Source organism: Zootoca vivipara, chromosome 5 (genome assembly GCF_965207765.1).
Source record: "Zootoca vivipara chromosome 5, rZooViv2.hap1.1, whole genome shotgun sequence".
NCBI classification, from domain to species: domain Eukaryota; kingdom Metazoa; phylum Chordata; class Lepidosauria; order Squamata; family Lacertidae; genus Zootoca; species Zootoca vivipara.
Window position 1 is genome coordinate 39799004 of NC_142588.1, and position 12968 is coordinate 39811971.

A 12968-nucleotide genomic window follows, 5' to 3' on the forward strand; every position below is an offset into this window, starting at 1 on the left:
AAGACTTTTCACACTCAACAGCAGGAGCATAGCCTGTAGATATTTGCAGTTTACTTAGAACTGAAAGGTATTACGTGCAAGGGGCCAAAATCTTCTAATGTTCCTTTCTGTCATCTTTCTGATCTTTTATTCAGATTTAAATATTACTGAATTACACGGAATAATATTCCTAGCTCCTCTGCATTTGAAAAATGATTTTTAACTCTGTTATTTTTAGACCAACAGTCTACTCCACAGCAACTTCATTGTAAGAAATTATATAAGAATTAGTAAGTCTACTACACCCAACAGAATATAAAATAATTTAAGTTCCAATTATTATTGAAATAAAGCTATTAAAACACTACTTGTGTTCTTAATCGAGGAGTTTTTATATATTGTTTCTAAAATTTTAAGTAAAAATTATCTTTTATGCACTGATTTCAACACAATGATCCATGTACATATTTCACTTTTCTACAAACGAGCAATTGCTTGGTATTGACAATTGTTTTCTATTCGAATGTGGTCAATACCGTATGCACACTTACTTGAGAGCTCCATTCCTCTCAGTGAATCTTAATTCCAAGTAAACATTACAGGATCATGCTATTTGTCATATTAAACAGAACATATCACTTTCCAAGTTCAGAATCTTAATTTTGTTATATACTCCTGTGGTTTTATTCTTTTTCGGGCACCTTTGTACATCTTTGAAATATGATCTAAGAAAAAGCACTGTAATATATTTAACTATTAAACTGTATGGTTTACAATATATTCTCTCTTACACTACACACTTCAATAAATACACACTTCATTAAAAACACACTTCATTAAATAAAACAATCCAATATACTCATTTACCTCTTTTTCATCCAGAACAGAGCTAAGGGGCAACCAACATAATACCCAGGGATCCATTTTGCTTATCAACTGTAAAGTAAGCCTTTATCAGCAAATCTTTGTTTCAGGAAATCCCGGTTCAAGTGCAACAAACTTCCTTTTAAATAGAAAATATATTGGTGTCCCAGCCCATCCCTCCACCACCTACTCATGCTTTTCTAAATGGAAACCTTGACTGCTGGGCATAATTATAGTAGCTGTTGCATGTGATAAATAGTCAAAAAGCCAGAGTCATAGTATTGTCTGGAAAAGGCTGCTGCATCTCATAATGTAAACATTTCCTTCTGCTGCTAGAATAGGAAACATCCATTCTGGTAAATGATTAAGAAATTGCTGGCTTTCAAATTCATTCGTAAGAGTAGGAACATTCCCCTCCCCCATGCAGCTGCAAATCTCCTTTGCTTCCTAGTCTACAAAAAGGCATAAGTAGAAAACTTGAAAAGAGAAAGATGAAAGAGCACGCCTTAAATAAAACTCAGAAACTTTAACAAGCAAGGGTAAGACCCAGGTCCACAGTATTCCCTATATGAAGTGGCTGCTTTGTAGCATTCCTTGTTGAGATTAAAAATTCATATCAGTCCTACCTTCCAACAAAGGTGGTAATTCAAGCCCCTAGTATAGCCTGCTTGCTGACAGAATAAATTACAACAGCACTACAAATGCATCGTGGATTTAGCTTACACGGCTGCCGTTGTCCATGTGTCCAGTATCTGATGCACAGACAAAGACGACAGATTTTCAATGAAAAGCAATACCGTTCTAGCAAACTCCAGAATGATGCCCGGCTTCACTAAATAGTCACCTATGAAGTTTTTTTGGGAGCTATTTGGGGACGTGCGTGAAACAGCAAGGTGGTTTCAGAGCATGTGAAATGCTTCACGTACTCTGTTTTCACTTGCCTATTTAAGCAGCTGTTGGTTCTTGTGTCACTTCTGCTTTCCAGCATTTTCCTTCTTACCAGAGTGACAATCGGGAATCACACGCTAAGGCAGCAATCCTAATCCTACTTACCTGGGCGTTAGCCTCATTGAATTCAGTAGGCCTTACCACTGTGTAGGCATAGTTAGGATCGCTCTATAAGCAATGGTATCGCAACAATACATGATATTACAAAGCCAATTAAGAGTAAAGGTGATGAAAGGAAAGAGAAGCCAAGTCTGGGTGGGACTGGCCTTTTTAAAGGGCCTGTTGTCCCTCCCTTCTCTAAGATCTCATCCGGCCATGCAAGATGAAGAAGCCCCATGAGATCCTGGGGAGACCCAGCTCAGTCGGTAGAGCATGAGACTCTTAATCTCAGGGGTGTGGGTTCGAGCCCCATGTTGGGCAAAAGATTCCTGCATTACAGCAGGTTGGAATAAATGACTCTTGTGGTTCCTTCCAACTCTATGATTATATGATTATTAGCTCTTTTGGCCATGACAGTGACCATGCTGCCCTGCAGCCCTGTGCCTCACTGGGCTGTGAGAATGAGTATATACCTCCTAATTGCCACCTTTTAGGTGCCTCTCCTTAACAGCTTAATCATGGTCTTAGGTGATACACCTATAACAAAGAAGCAACATATTTTCAACATACTTTACAGTATAATGAGTATAATTCAAGCTGCCAGAAGCTTGAATATCGCTTGAAATCAGTTCAAAATAACTCAAGGAAATTTATAGCTTTCACATGCAACCCTAAGCAACAATACCATATTTCCTCTGTTAAATGTTCATTGCTAAGAAACCTGCACAAGTTTCCTACCACGTTATCCTTCACACACATCCTTTTAAAACAAACTTTTTTTAAAAAAAAAACCCAAACCAGGTATTATTTGCCTAGGCAGATGTGCCTTCAAAATGCCGCCTGTACCCATTTCTTTCTATTTTGAATCGTCCTACTTTTAAAATCTGGCATTCAGAACTGAATGCAATGAATGGCTCTTACAATGAAAGCAGCCCAATTCTGCCGACATGGTTCTAGAATAGTTCTTTTTCAGCCATTTTCCCAACAGCAGATCTGTGTCACATGCAACTACAATCAGCACCGTTATCTGACAATGGGCTTCAAATGTATGTCAGTGATAAGAAGCACTTTCTTTTCAAGGCTGCAAACTAATGCAACAATCGCATGCTAAATTATATCCTAACAACTAATACGAGAAGGAAACGTGAGACTGCAAAGGCTACCCCCTATAAAATATGCTGACCTATAAAATTTAAATACAGTTTGGCTGCTATATAGCTTCAAGCTGTTAACTTCATAATGTTGCGAAAATTCTTTAAAAGAATAGTATACTTGAATATACTGGTGGATAATTGTTTATAGTTAGATTATGCAGTGTACTCACCTACTAGAAGAAGATGCTATAGGCTGCAAAGGAAAAAGAGAAAGAAAATTTAAAAAGTTTATATAAATATATATACATATTGTTGCTCTAAATTGATGACACATCTCTATGTTTATATGCAAGCTTTTGTCTCCAGTGCAATCACTTAGAATATATATCCAATATTCTTTTGTTGTTTGTGTAGCAAGCAAGACACCTCATTGTGGAATTTGAACCACAAGGCAAGTACTGAAAAACCAGAACTTGCATATATTGAAAGACCTGCAACTGAAATTGGCAAAAGCCTTGTTCAGGAAGGAATGAACACATGGTTGGAGGAAGGAAATTTGGGTCATGTAAGCTCTATGCAAGAGTTTCATGCAATGTTAATTTTAAACAACTACTGTACATTAAACAAATAAACCTGCTTCCCCCACCCCTGAAGTTAGAGGAGATTGGTTCAAAATAACTCAAGGATGCTAATCACGTGGAAAGGGAAAGAAGGAGCAGAGCAATCGTGTATCCTCAGTGGCATGTGGTGAATTTTTTCGTAGGGGAACAGTTAGGGTCAAAGGCGTCAGCTTGCAAGGGCAATGGAGGGGGCCTGACATTTCCCATGTGATGTCTTGCTGTCACACATGTGAGCATCATGCCTCCTTCCCTAAGCTTGGCAGAAGCTTCCTGGGCTTTGGGGAGCAGGTGCCAGCCCTCTGACAGGACCCAGAGCCCTATTGCCTCCTTCCCAAAGCTGGGGGGGGGCTTGCTGATCAGAAGGTCGGCGGTTCGAATCCCTGTGACGGGGTGAGCTCCCGTTGCTTGGTCCCAGCTCCTGCCAACCTAGCAGTTCGAAAGCACGTCAAAATGCAAGTAGATAAATAGGAACCGCTACAGCGGGAAGGTAAACGGCGTTTCCATGTGCTGCTCTGGTTTGCCAGAAGCGGCTTAGTCATGCTAGCCACATGACCTGGAAGCTATACGCCGGCTCCCTCGGCCAATAATGCGAGATGAGCGCGCAACCCCAGAGTTGGTCACGACTGGACCTAATGGTCAGGGGTCCCTTTACCTTTTATGTTCCTGTGCAAACAACACCTCAATCACATCCAAGCTTAATTCCAGGTTAATGGACAGAATGACTTAAGCTCCTAAGCAATTCTGTTTTCCCCAGTTGATGCCACTCATGACAAACCTGCTTTGAAACTGAGACCTATATCATGAAAACACAGTTTAACACAGGAAGTTTGATAGCACACCCTTTGCATGGTTACTTAGAAGGAAGCCCTATTGTGGTCACTGGGACTTACTTCTTGTAAGTGCACATGGGATTTCAGCCTCAGGGTGTCTCCATATAAAAGTAGCCCTATAAACACATAAAATGCTCAGCATGTGCTCACAGTAATTTATGACATGTTTAAAAAATAAAATGCCACTGGTTGCTTCTCTGTGAGTTTATATTTTCTGAATTTCCAAGACTGATCAGAGCCACACATTTCCAACATACTTTTGTGTATAAGACACAGAACTCTTCAGGTTCCTTTGGCATGGATTTTGGGCAGAGCCAATCTCTCTCTCTCTCTCTCTCTCTCTCTCTCTCTCTCTCTCTCTCTCTCTCTCATACACACACACACGTGTCCACGAAAATAATTACCGGGGCGGAGCATGGTCTATGACTTAGAACTACAGGTTGTTGACTATTTTGATTCATTATATTTGTTTTCAATTTGTCCACTGAACAACAGTACTGTAGGATTCTAAACTAAAGACTCCTAATGCTGAAATCCACACCTCTTACACAGACTCCACCTTCCTACAGTGAATGTCAAACATAAGGTCTGAAACCAGTCAGGCTTTTTTGTTGTTGATGATGATGATGCTTGTTATGGAGAAACATAAAGGAAAATATAACACAAAGTAGATAACTCTTTAAGCCATGGGTCGGTAAACTAAGGCCTGGGGGCCGGATCCGGCTTAATTGCCTTCTGGATCCAGCCCACGGACAGTCCGGGAATCGCCACGTGGATTGGCGTGGGGATTCTGATCATTCGGGCTGTGCCATTTCCCCCCTCCCTCCCTCAAACACGCCTCCTCCCTCCCTCCTTTTGGCTTCTCCCTGCCCTGCCTAGAGGAGGAAGGGGGCTGGGCTTTGTTGAGCCGTGGTTGGCTGAGTGCCATTTTAAGTAGCCCCTCACTGGAGCCAGCCCTTTTGCACTGCTTATCATCCCTCTGCTGCCGCCAGCCCCTGCTGCTCACAAGGCACAGGTAAGCAGCCCCCGGGGCTCATCCGGTGCTGTGGAGAAGGGAGGGGAGAGTCGGTGGGGAGGATTTTTGTTTTCAAAATATAGTCCAGCCCCCCACAAGGTCTGAGGGACAGTGGACCGGCCCCCTGTGGAAAAAGTTTGCTGACCCCTGCTTTAAGCAAACACTGGAGCCTTGGCCAAAATGGTCAATAGCCTGGTATCACAGGTGTCTGAATTCTCGGTTTTCGAGCAACTGGCGCTGGGAATTACATTGAAGCTAGAATCCAAGAACATCATTTTTGTTTCAGCTTATATGCCACCATATACAGTGCAAACACAGATTGAGAGCACATGGCGTAAATTGCATAGTTTCTTGTACTCCTATCAAATTAAATACCCCAGCACACTTTTCTACATAATGGGAGATATGAATGCCAGAACAGGCCCAAATGATGATAGCCTGGAAATAAAATTCCCAATACTAAGAGAGCTAAAGGAAAATAGAGCCCTTCTCCTAAATCCACCCCCGCAAAGACTTTTGAAAGACGGCCAAATCAATTTTGCCGGCTTCTTTTTATCAGTCTTAATTTGTGTCTTGCATATCCATAGAAAAAAAGCACTCCCCTGGCCAACCCTGCAGGTACTCATGCACACACTTGTTCATTGCAATGAAGCAGTGCTTGCATGTTTCTCCCAACAGAAGTCTGTGGTGATGAGGTCCTGGGGATTTATTTCTCTACTTCTACTTTTCACAGACCCTGTTCCATGTGCTCGCTGCTTTGCCTTTCATCTGACTGTGCCAGTTGAAACACCAGCCTTTTGCAAACAGATGAAACAAATTATTATTTTACGCTCACCATCTTACTTTGGTTTGGATTTTAATTAATTATATTATTTTCAAATCAGTTTCAATCTGAGAAACCCTAACCTTGGTGGGTGGAATCAGTTCTCCTCCACCTCTTATGGAATTATCCTTCCTCCCAACCAGAATATGATGAAGATGCGATTGTTGGTGTTTTAATTCTTAAAAAAACAAAACAAATAATGTTAATTCTTATTTTCAGCCAGCCTATGCAGAAAATAGAATGAGAAATTGGGTCACAATGCACTGCAAAGATACTAACATAGTTGTTTCATAATCTGTGCAATCTACTTATTCTGTCCTGAATTCTACAGAGAATTCATCCATCTTTGAGGGAGATGTTGTACTGCATAGCATCTGAATCAATCCTTTCAGTTTATTATACCGCACATCAAAAGCCACAGAACTAAAATTCATTTAACAGTCATTCTGCATTATGAAGATTAACAAGCTGCAAATAGTTCTACTAGAAAACTGAATTCAATAAAACTAATTAGTTTTTCCCTTACAGTAGGTAATGAGGACAGCTGTGTTAGAGTGTATTTTGCTAACTCCCAACACTCCCTCCTCCCTTTTCCAAATCCCTCAGTCACTGACCTTCAATTTGGAGGTGCAAATTGCCAACATAAACAATTACAGAGGCAATTTTGCAGACAATTATGTAGGTCCAAAGCATTTAGGTGCAATCACACAACTGCAGCTGATTGAAATGCAAGATGAAGATACGTTGAATTTTCCATAAAATTTATAGTATAGTGAAAAGGATATGCTGGTTGTTGTTTTTTGAACTGCCATTTCTAAAGTGCTTTTCTTCACAGATGATCATCCCACACTGTTTTTGTACATTATCTTCTGCAGTCTCATATTCTAAAATCTAGAAGCATGCCTGTGTGCTCTCTCTCACATACACACTAGACATAAAGAAATGGAGGAAGCTATTACTGAATTTCCTGGTTCCTAACAGATGTTTCCTGGAAAGAGGTTGTGGACTGAGTCATTATGACATGGTAAGTAGCTATACAGACAAAGTGATGACATTTAACCTAGTGGTCAAGTGCCTGTGCAATGTACTGTACACACCATGTCCCACACTTTTGTTCAAAAGTGTTAAATAATATCATCATCCTACACAGTACCCCTAATGCAGGGTGCAGAACTTTCATAATTATGAACATAACCACTTTTTAAAAAATGATAGCCCCCGTCTCCCTGAGACCACCAAAAGTGCTTAACTATAGCAATGCTCCATTTCCTAGATAAATCACTTAAATAGCGGTTGCTTCGTGACAGGGAAAATGCGTAATATCTCCATGCCAGCACCACACACACTAAGCAGCTGATGGCACAGAAAGACAGTGTGAATTTTGGTTGGCACACCAAAATTAAGTGTTTTTAAACACTGTACCTGCCACTTGCAAAGCTGCCAGAACTTGTTGTTGTTGTTGTTGTTTGTTTGTTTGTTTATACCCCACCCATCTAGCTGGGTTTCCCTTTTGAGCAGCATCTGTAAGGGCAACTGCAGCACTGAAATCAGCCCATGTTCTTGTTAGAAATGTGAAAACATACTTTTATTTCAGCAAGAAATGTGGTGATTAGTCTTTGAGTAAAGAAAAACAGCATATTTTATTGTAAGATATGAAGTTTTAATGGCAAAACAATATCAAAATTGGCAGAATTGACAGTTTCTATAGGTGCATTCAGTTAATACCTGTCATGGGCTGGTTGGGCACAGCGGAACCAGCAAGGGAAGAGCCTGGGGAGTAGTGGTGGGACCACAATGAGCAGTGAGAGGGAGAAAACCAGGACAAGGAGGGGTCAGAAGTTGAGGACTTCAGCTTCTGACTCCTCTTTCCAGCTTAAAGTTAAGACCCTATAACACAGTGATTGCGAACCTATGACACGCGTGTCAGCACTGACACGCATAGCCATTTTCGGTGACAAGCAGCCGTGGAATGCCGCAGACGACGCATCTCTGGGGGCCTGGTGGAATTCCGGCGAGGCAAAATGGCGGTCGGCACGAAGCCACGGAGCTCCTGAAAGTGACCAGTGATGCAGGAGCTGCCAGACAGGCTCCCGAGCCACCCAAACTGCCACCACCACCACCCGGACACTGGGAGCCACCAGTGCAGCAACTGGGGAGCTGCCGGACCCCACCCCCACCCTGCGAACCTGACGGACAACCTCCAGAGGCTGGTGGAGGAAAAAGGAAGCCCTGGCCCCGCTGCCGCTGCCCCCGCAGAAAGAAGGGAGAAAAGAAGGAAAAACAAGGCAAAGGAGAACAGGGGTCCGCTCGCTCCGTAGCCATCCCCGTTGCCCCCGCCTCAAGGGAGAGGAGGGGGCCCTTGGAGGAGAGAGAAGAACCCCAACCTCGCTGCTGCCACCGCCGCCACCTCACCGCCATCCCGGGAAGAGAGAAGGGACACCCAAGTAAGCTGAAACCCCTTCCCTGCTGCCCCGTCGCCATGCAAGCATAGCCGAGTGAGGGGAGAGGTGGGCTGAAGAGGGCCACGAGGAGGCACAGGCCCAACCTGAGCCCACTTCCGCAGTGGCAGACCCGTTGGAGGAAGGCCTGAGCCCAGAGTCCCACTGGGAAAGACCTCTGGATTTTGCCTTATTCCCCCCCCCCTTTTAAATATATTTTTAAAAAACTAATAATTTTCTCTCTCCCCTTTTTCCTTTTTTAAAGGGGAAAATTATACATTTTTGATTTTTAACTATAAATATTGCGAAATTATGGTTTTTTTCTTGAAGTGACACACCACCCAAGTTATGCTCGGTTTTTGGCTAATTTTGACACACCAAGCTCAAAAGGTTGCCCATCACTGCTATAACAGCTGGAGGGCCACACACAATAGTGAGTCATACTTTCAAAAGCCATGTAAATGCCAGTGAATTCCATTGAATTCCATTGATCAATTGTTATTATGGAAATAAGGGGTCAATTGTATATAAAACATGGGTGCATGTCCACAGGGAAACACTATTATCGAGTTAAGAGTCTGTGATAGCTACTCCTACTCCTTGTGGATGGTTTGGCTCTAGAATAAAGTTGGTGCCATCTGTCAGTAAAAGTCAATACAGCACAACAAGCCCAAGGCACTATACTGTATATATTTTCCAGAGAGAGATAGAACATCAAAGCATGGGCTTTTCTGATAAAACAAAAACTTGTTCTTTTTCTTCTAAGTTAACTTCTATGCAAACTTTTGCTACACTTTGATTAAAATTTGGAAGGGCTGCCTGGAAGCAAACAAAAAGCACTCCCTATTTGTTTCTGAAAAATTGAAAGGAAAATGGGAACACCCCAGCACATTTTCCCAGTTTCCTCCCTGGCCTTTACATTTCTACCCCTGCACCAAAACCCAACATACCTACTTTTGACTAAACAAGCACATTAATAGCTTTTCAGATTTTGTGAAAATACTGCTTACCAACATTAATGCATTATATGCTGGAGAGGTGAAAGGGGAAATGAATCAGGAACTAGCAATTATCTGCTGTGAAGGATGACAGCTCTAAACTAAGTGAGCATAACACTGCTAACTGCACACTTTCTAAGCGTTCTGGCAAAAAAGAAGATATATAATAATATAGCATAGCAAAGCAAGAAAAACACAGGATAGCGTAACCCAAAGTGTAGTTTGAAAACATGATACCCATGAATTATTCCACACTACTACTAAAACAATGATAAAATGCCTATCAATCATGTTGCTGTGATTCCCAGGAATATTGTAATATTAATTTTAAAAATGAAAAACACATTTATCATCACTTTCTGCTGTGAAAATTTAATCTTAAAGTATATGTCATTCTTGGAAGACTGAATTATTCTAGCTACAATGAATTAAGTAAATATCTGACATATTATGGTTTGTTTGTTTTTTAAGGAAAATCAGCTTAGGCCATAGTTCAATAATGAAACATTTTCAATTAAATTGTTTTCTAAAAAGTGTTCACATGCATTGATTTTATATAATATATTTTATATATAATACTATATACTTATATGTTTTATATTGTTCATGATGCCTCTTGAAGACTTAAACAGTTGATCTATGTGTGTTTGTATATACCGTAAGAAAGTTCCACTGAGTTCAAACAGGGCTTACTTCCAAGTAGGTGCAGATTGGATTGCAGTTTAAGTTTGCTTTGGAAATAGCACAAAGCAGCAGCAGCAATCTGAACTGTAAGGATAAACACATCTGGCATAGCTTGTGACCAAAGTAGATGCTGTCATTTTTTTGGCATCTGTGCTGTAATGGTACACACTGAAAACCACGCAGATGCAGAGCCTTTCAAAACAGAAAGATAGTGTGGTTCTCATTTGCAGATAAAGAGGCTAGAGGAATGGCACATCTTCCTAGGATTCCAAACAAATAAGTCAATCAAGGAAATTTCTAGTTCACATCTCAACCAAAAGAATGATTTTGAATGAATATTTCAAGTCTGTGTCATGAAAGTTTTACTCCCAATTCTGAGAATTAAGGGTTGGATCCAAACTTACTTAGCACAGGCCCATTGAGATAAGTGGTAGTACGGTACAGTATTTAAGTTTGTTTCAAGTCCTTTCATAGGACTTGAAGGTAGCCAAGTTTAAGAAATGAAAAATGTAAATTCAGCCTTTTATTCAGGATATCAACCATGTATAATGTTTAGTTAAATAATTAAATGCAGAGCAGAGCAATTTACCATTAAGGTGTTCAACATAAGTGTTGCAATATCTCAATATATTGATCTCCATGGGCCAAACACATTTTGTTGTGGAAAATAATTGTAAATGCATTGCATTAAACAAGAGATTCAGGGGTTTAGAACCATGCCTTCAATGGGAAATAGTTACATAGTTACAACTGCCTGAAGGAGCATCTCCACCCCCATCGTTCAGCCCGGACACTGGCAGTTCCCTCACTGCGAAAAGCCAAGTTACAGGGAACCAGGTAGAGGGCCTTCTCAGAGGTGGTGCCCATGTTGTGGAACTCCCTCCCATCAGATGTCAAGGAAATAAACAACTATCTGACTTTTAGAAGACATCTGAAGGCAGCCCTGTTTAGGGAAGTTTTTAATGTTTGGTGTTTTATTCTGTTTAATATTCTGTCGGGAGCTGCACAGAATGGCGAAGAAGAAGAAGAAGAAGAAGAAGAAGAAGAAGAAGAAGAAGAAGAAGAAGAAGAAGAAGAAGAAGAAGAAGAAGAAGAAGATATAGTTCATACTTTCCTGGAGAAGAGAGGCAGGACCAGGAAGGAAGCAGATGTTTTAACTTGACATGTGGAAATATGAAACAGGCAATGAATGGCAAAGAGAAGAGAGTGGTGACTACTTTTTAAGTACACTTTAAAAGGTGTTCTTAAATTGCTGGCAAGTTTGGAAGCAACATATCCCAGATGCTTGCAATCTGCAATCGCCTGCACAGTAGTCTGATTTGACTCAACTTCGTAGCAGATCTTTTGGGTTTTGATTACTTTGGGTTCCTACTGCTGCCAGTCTGGCCAATTAAGCAGCTGGTGTAATTGGCTGAGCCCAAAGTACTGAAAAATAAAACTCACAACATTACTGTCAGGAATAGAAATGGTGTCAGGGATTCCAGTGCTTGAACCAGAATTTCAGTATCTGGGGTTGTAACCTAGCCTGTAGTTTTTTTTCACAGTGAAACTGGCCCCAAGGTGAACAGGCCAAACTTGAGGAATACTGCTCTTCCGGGGAATTATTGAGAGGCAGTGAAACTATACAGGTTAGCTGAGTGGGTTACAGCATGGTGCTGATAATGCCAATGTTGCAGGTTCGAATTCTGCATGGGACAGCTTCATATTCCAAAACTGCAGGGGGTTGGACTAGATTATCCTCAGGGTCCTTCCAATTCTATGAATAATTGCTTTTTCAGTGCATCTGCAGCACCGGGAAGCATGATGGGCAAGCAGGAACAACATGAGGCCTTTTAAACCAGGCCACACATGCAGAAGCTGTTTCAAGCCCCTCTGATATATCCCCTCTGATAAATCAAAGAGAAAACATGATCAGGAAGGTAGATCCCTGGGCATCTTGCAAAGCCTTTTGTAAAGAATAGATGCTCTGGAACTGGAGAAAGGGAAGAACTAAGAAACATTACTACATCCTGCCTGGCTCAAAGCAACAACAGCCTACCTGTACGAACTGAAGGCAACCCAAAAAGTGCATTGTGTTCTGCTAGAGCAAGAACTGCAAAGCAGGCTAAAGCACAGTGCATAGCTGCCAAGTTATCCCCTTTCCCCCCACAATTCCCATCTTCCCCGACCACTGGTCCTGTTAGCTAGGGATCATGGAAGTTGTAGCCCAAAACATCTGGAGGGCCGCAGTTTGGGGATGCCTGGCTTTGAGCAACCTCCAAACCATCCTAAATATCTTTACAGCTTACAAAAAGCTTGGCCTGTTGCTCAACACCCAAAAAACCAAAATGCTGCACCAACAGGCACAAAACAACCCCTCTGCAGCACCACAAATCCAGCTCAATGGTATAACGTTGGAAAGTGTCAATCACTTCCCCTATCTGGGCAGTTATCTTTCCACAAGGGCCAACATTGATGTCGAAATCCAGCATCACCTGAGTTCTGCAAGTGCAGCTTTCTCCTGGTTGAAGTGCAGAGTGTTTGAGGACTGGGACATTCGCAGGGAAACCAAAATGCTTGTTTAAAAAGCTATTATA

General features: G+C 41.5%; 1 protein-coding gene across 5 annotated transcripts in view; it reads right to left on the minus strand.

Annotated features, from left to right (window-relative positions):
• PTPRE (protein tyrosine phosphatase receptor type E) overlaps positions 1-12968 on the minus strand; it is a 100018-nt gene that overhangs the window by 71413 nt on the left and 15637 nt on the right. Inside the window, exon 1 of one of the 5 annotated variants that reach the window (XM_088670428.1) lies at positions 847-872. The exons of the other annotated variants lie outside the window; for them this stretch is intronic. Coding sequence (XP_088526554.1) covers positions 847-857 — 11 coding nt within the window. The 5' untranslated portion in view covers positions 858-872. Of the gene's footprint in view, positions 1-846; positions 873-12968 lie in introns of those variants that run through there. 5 annotated transcript variants of the gene reach the window in all.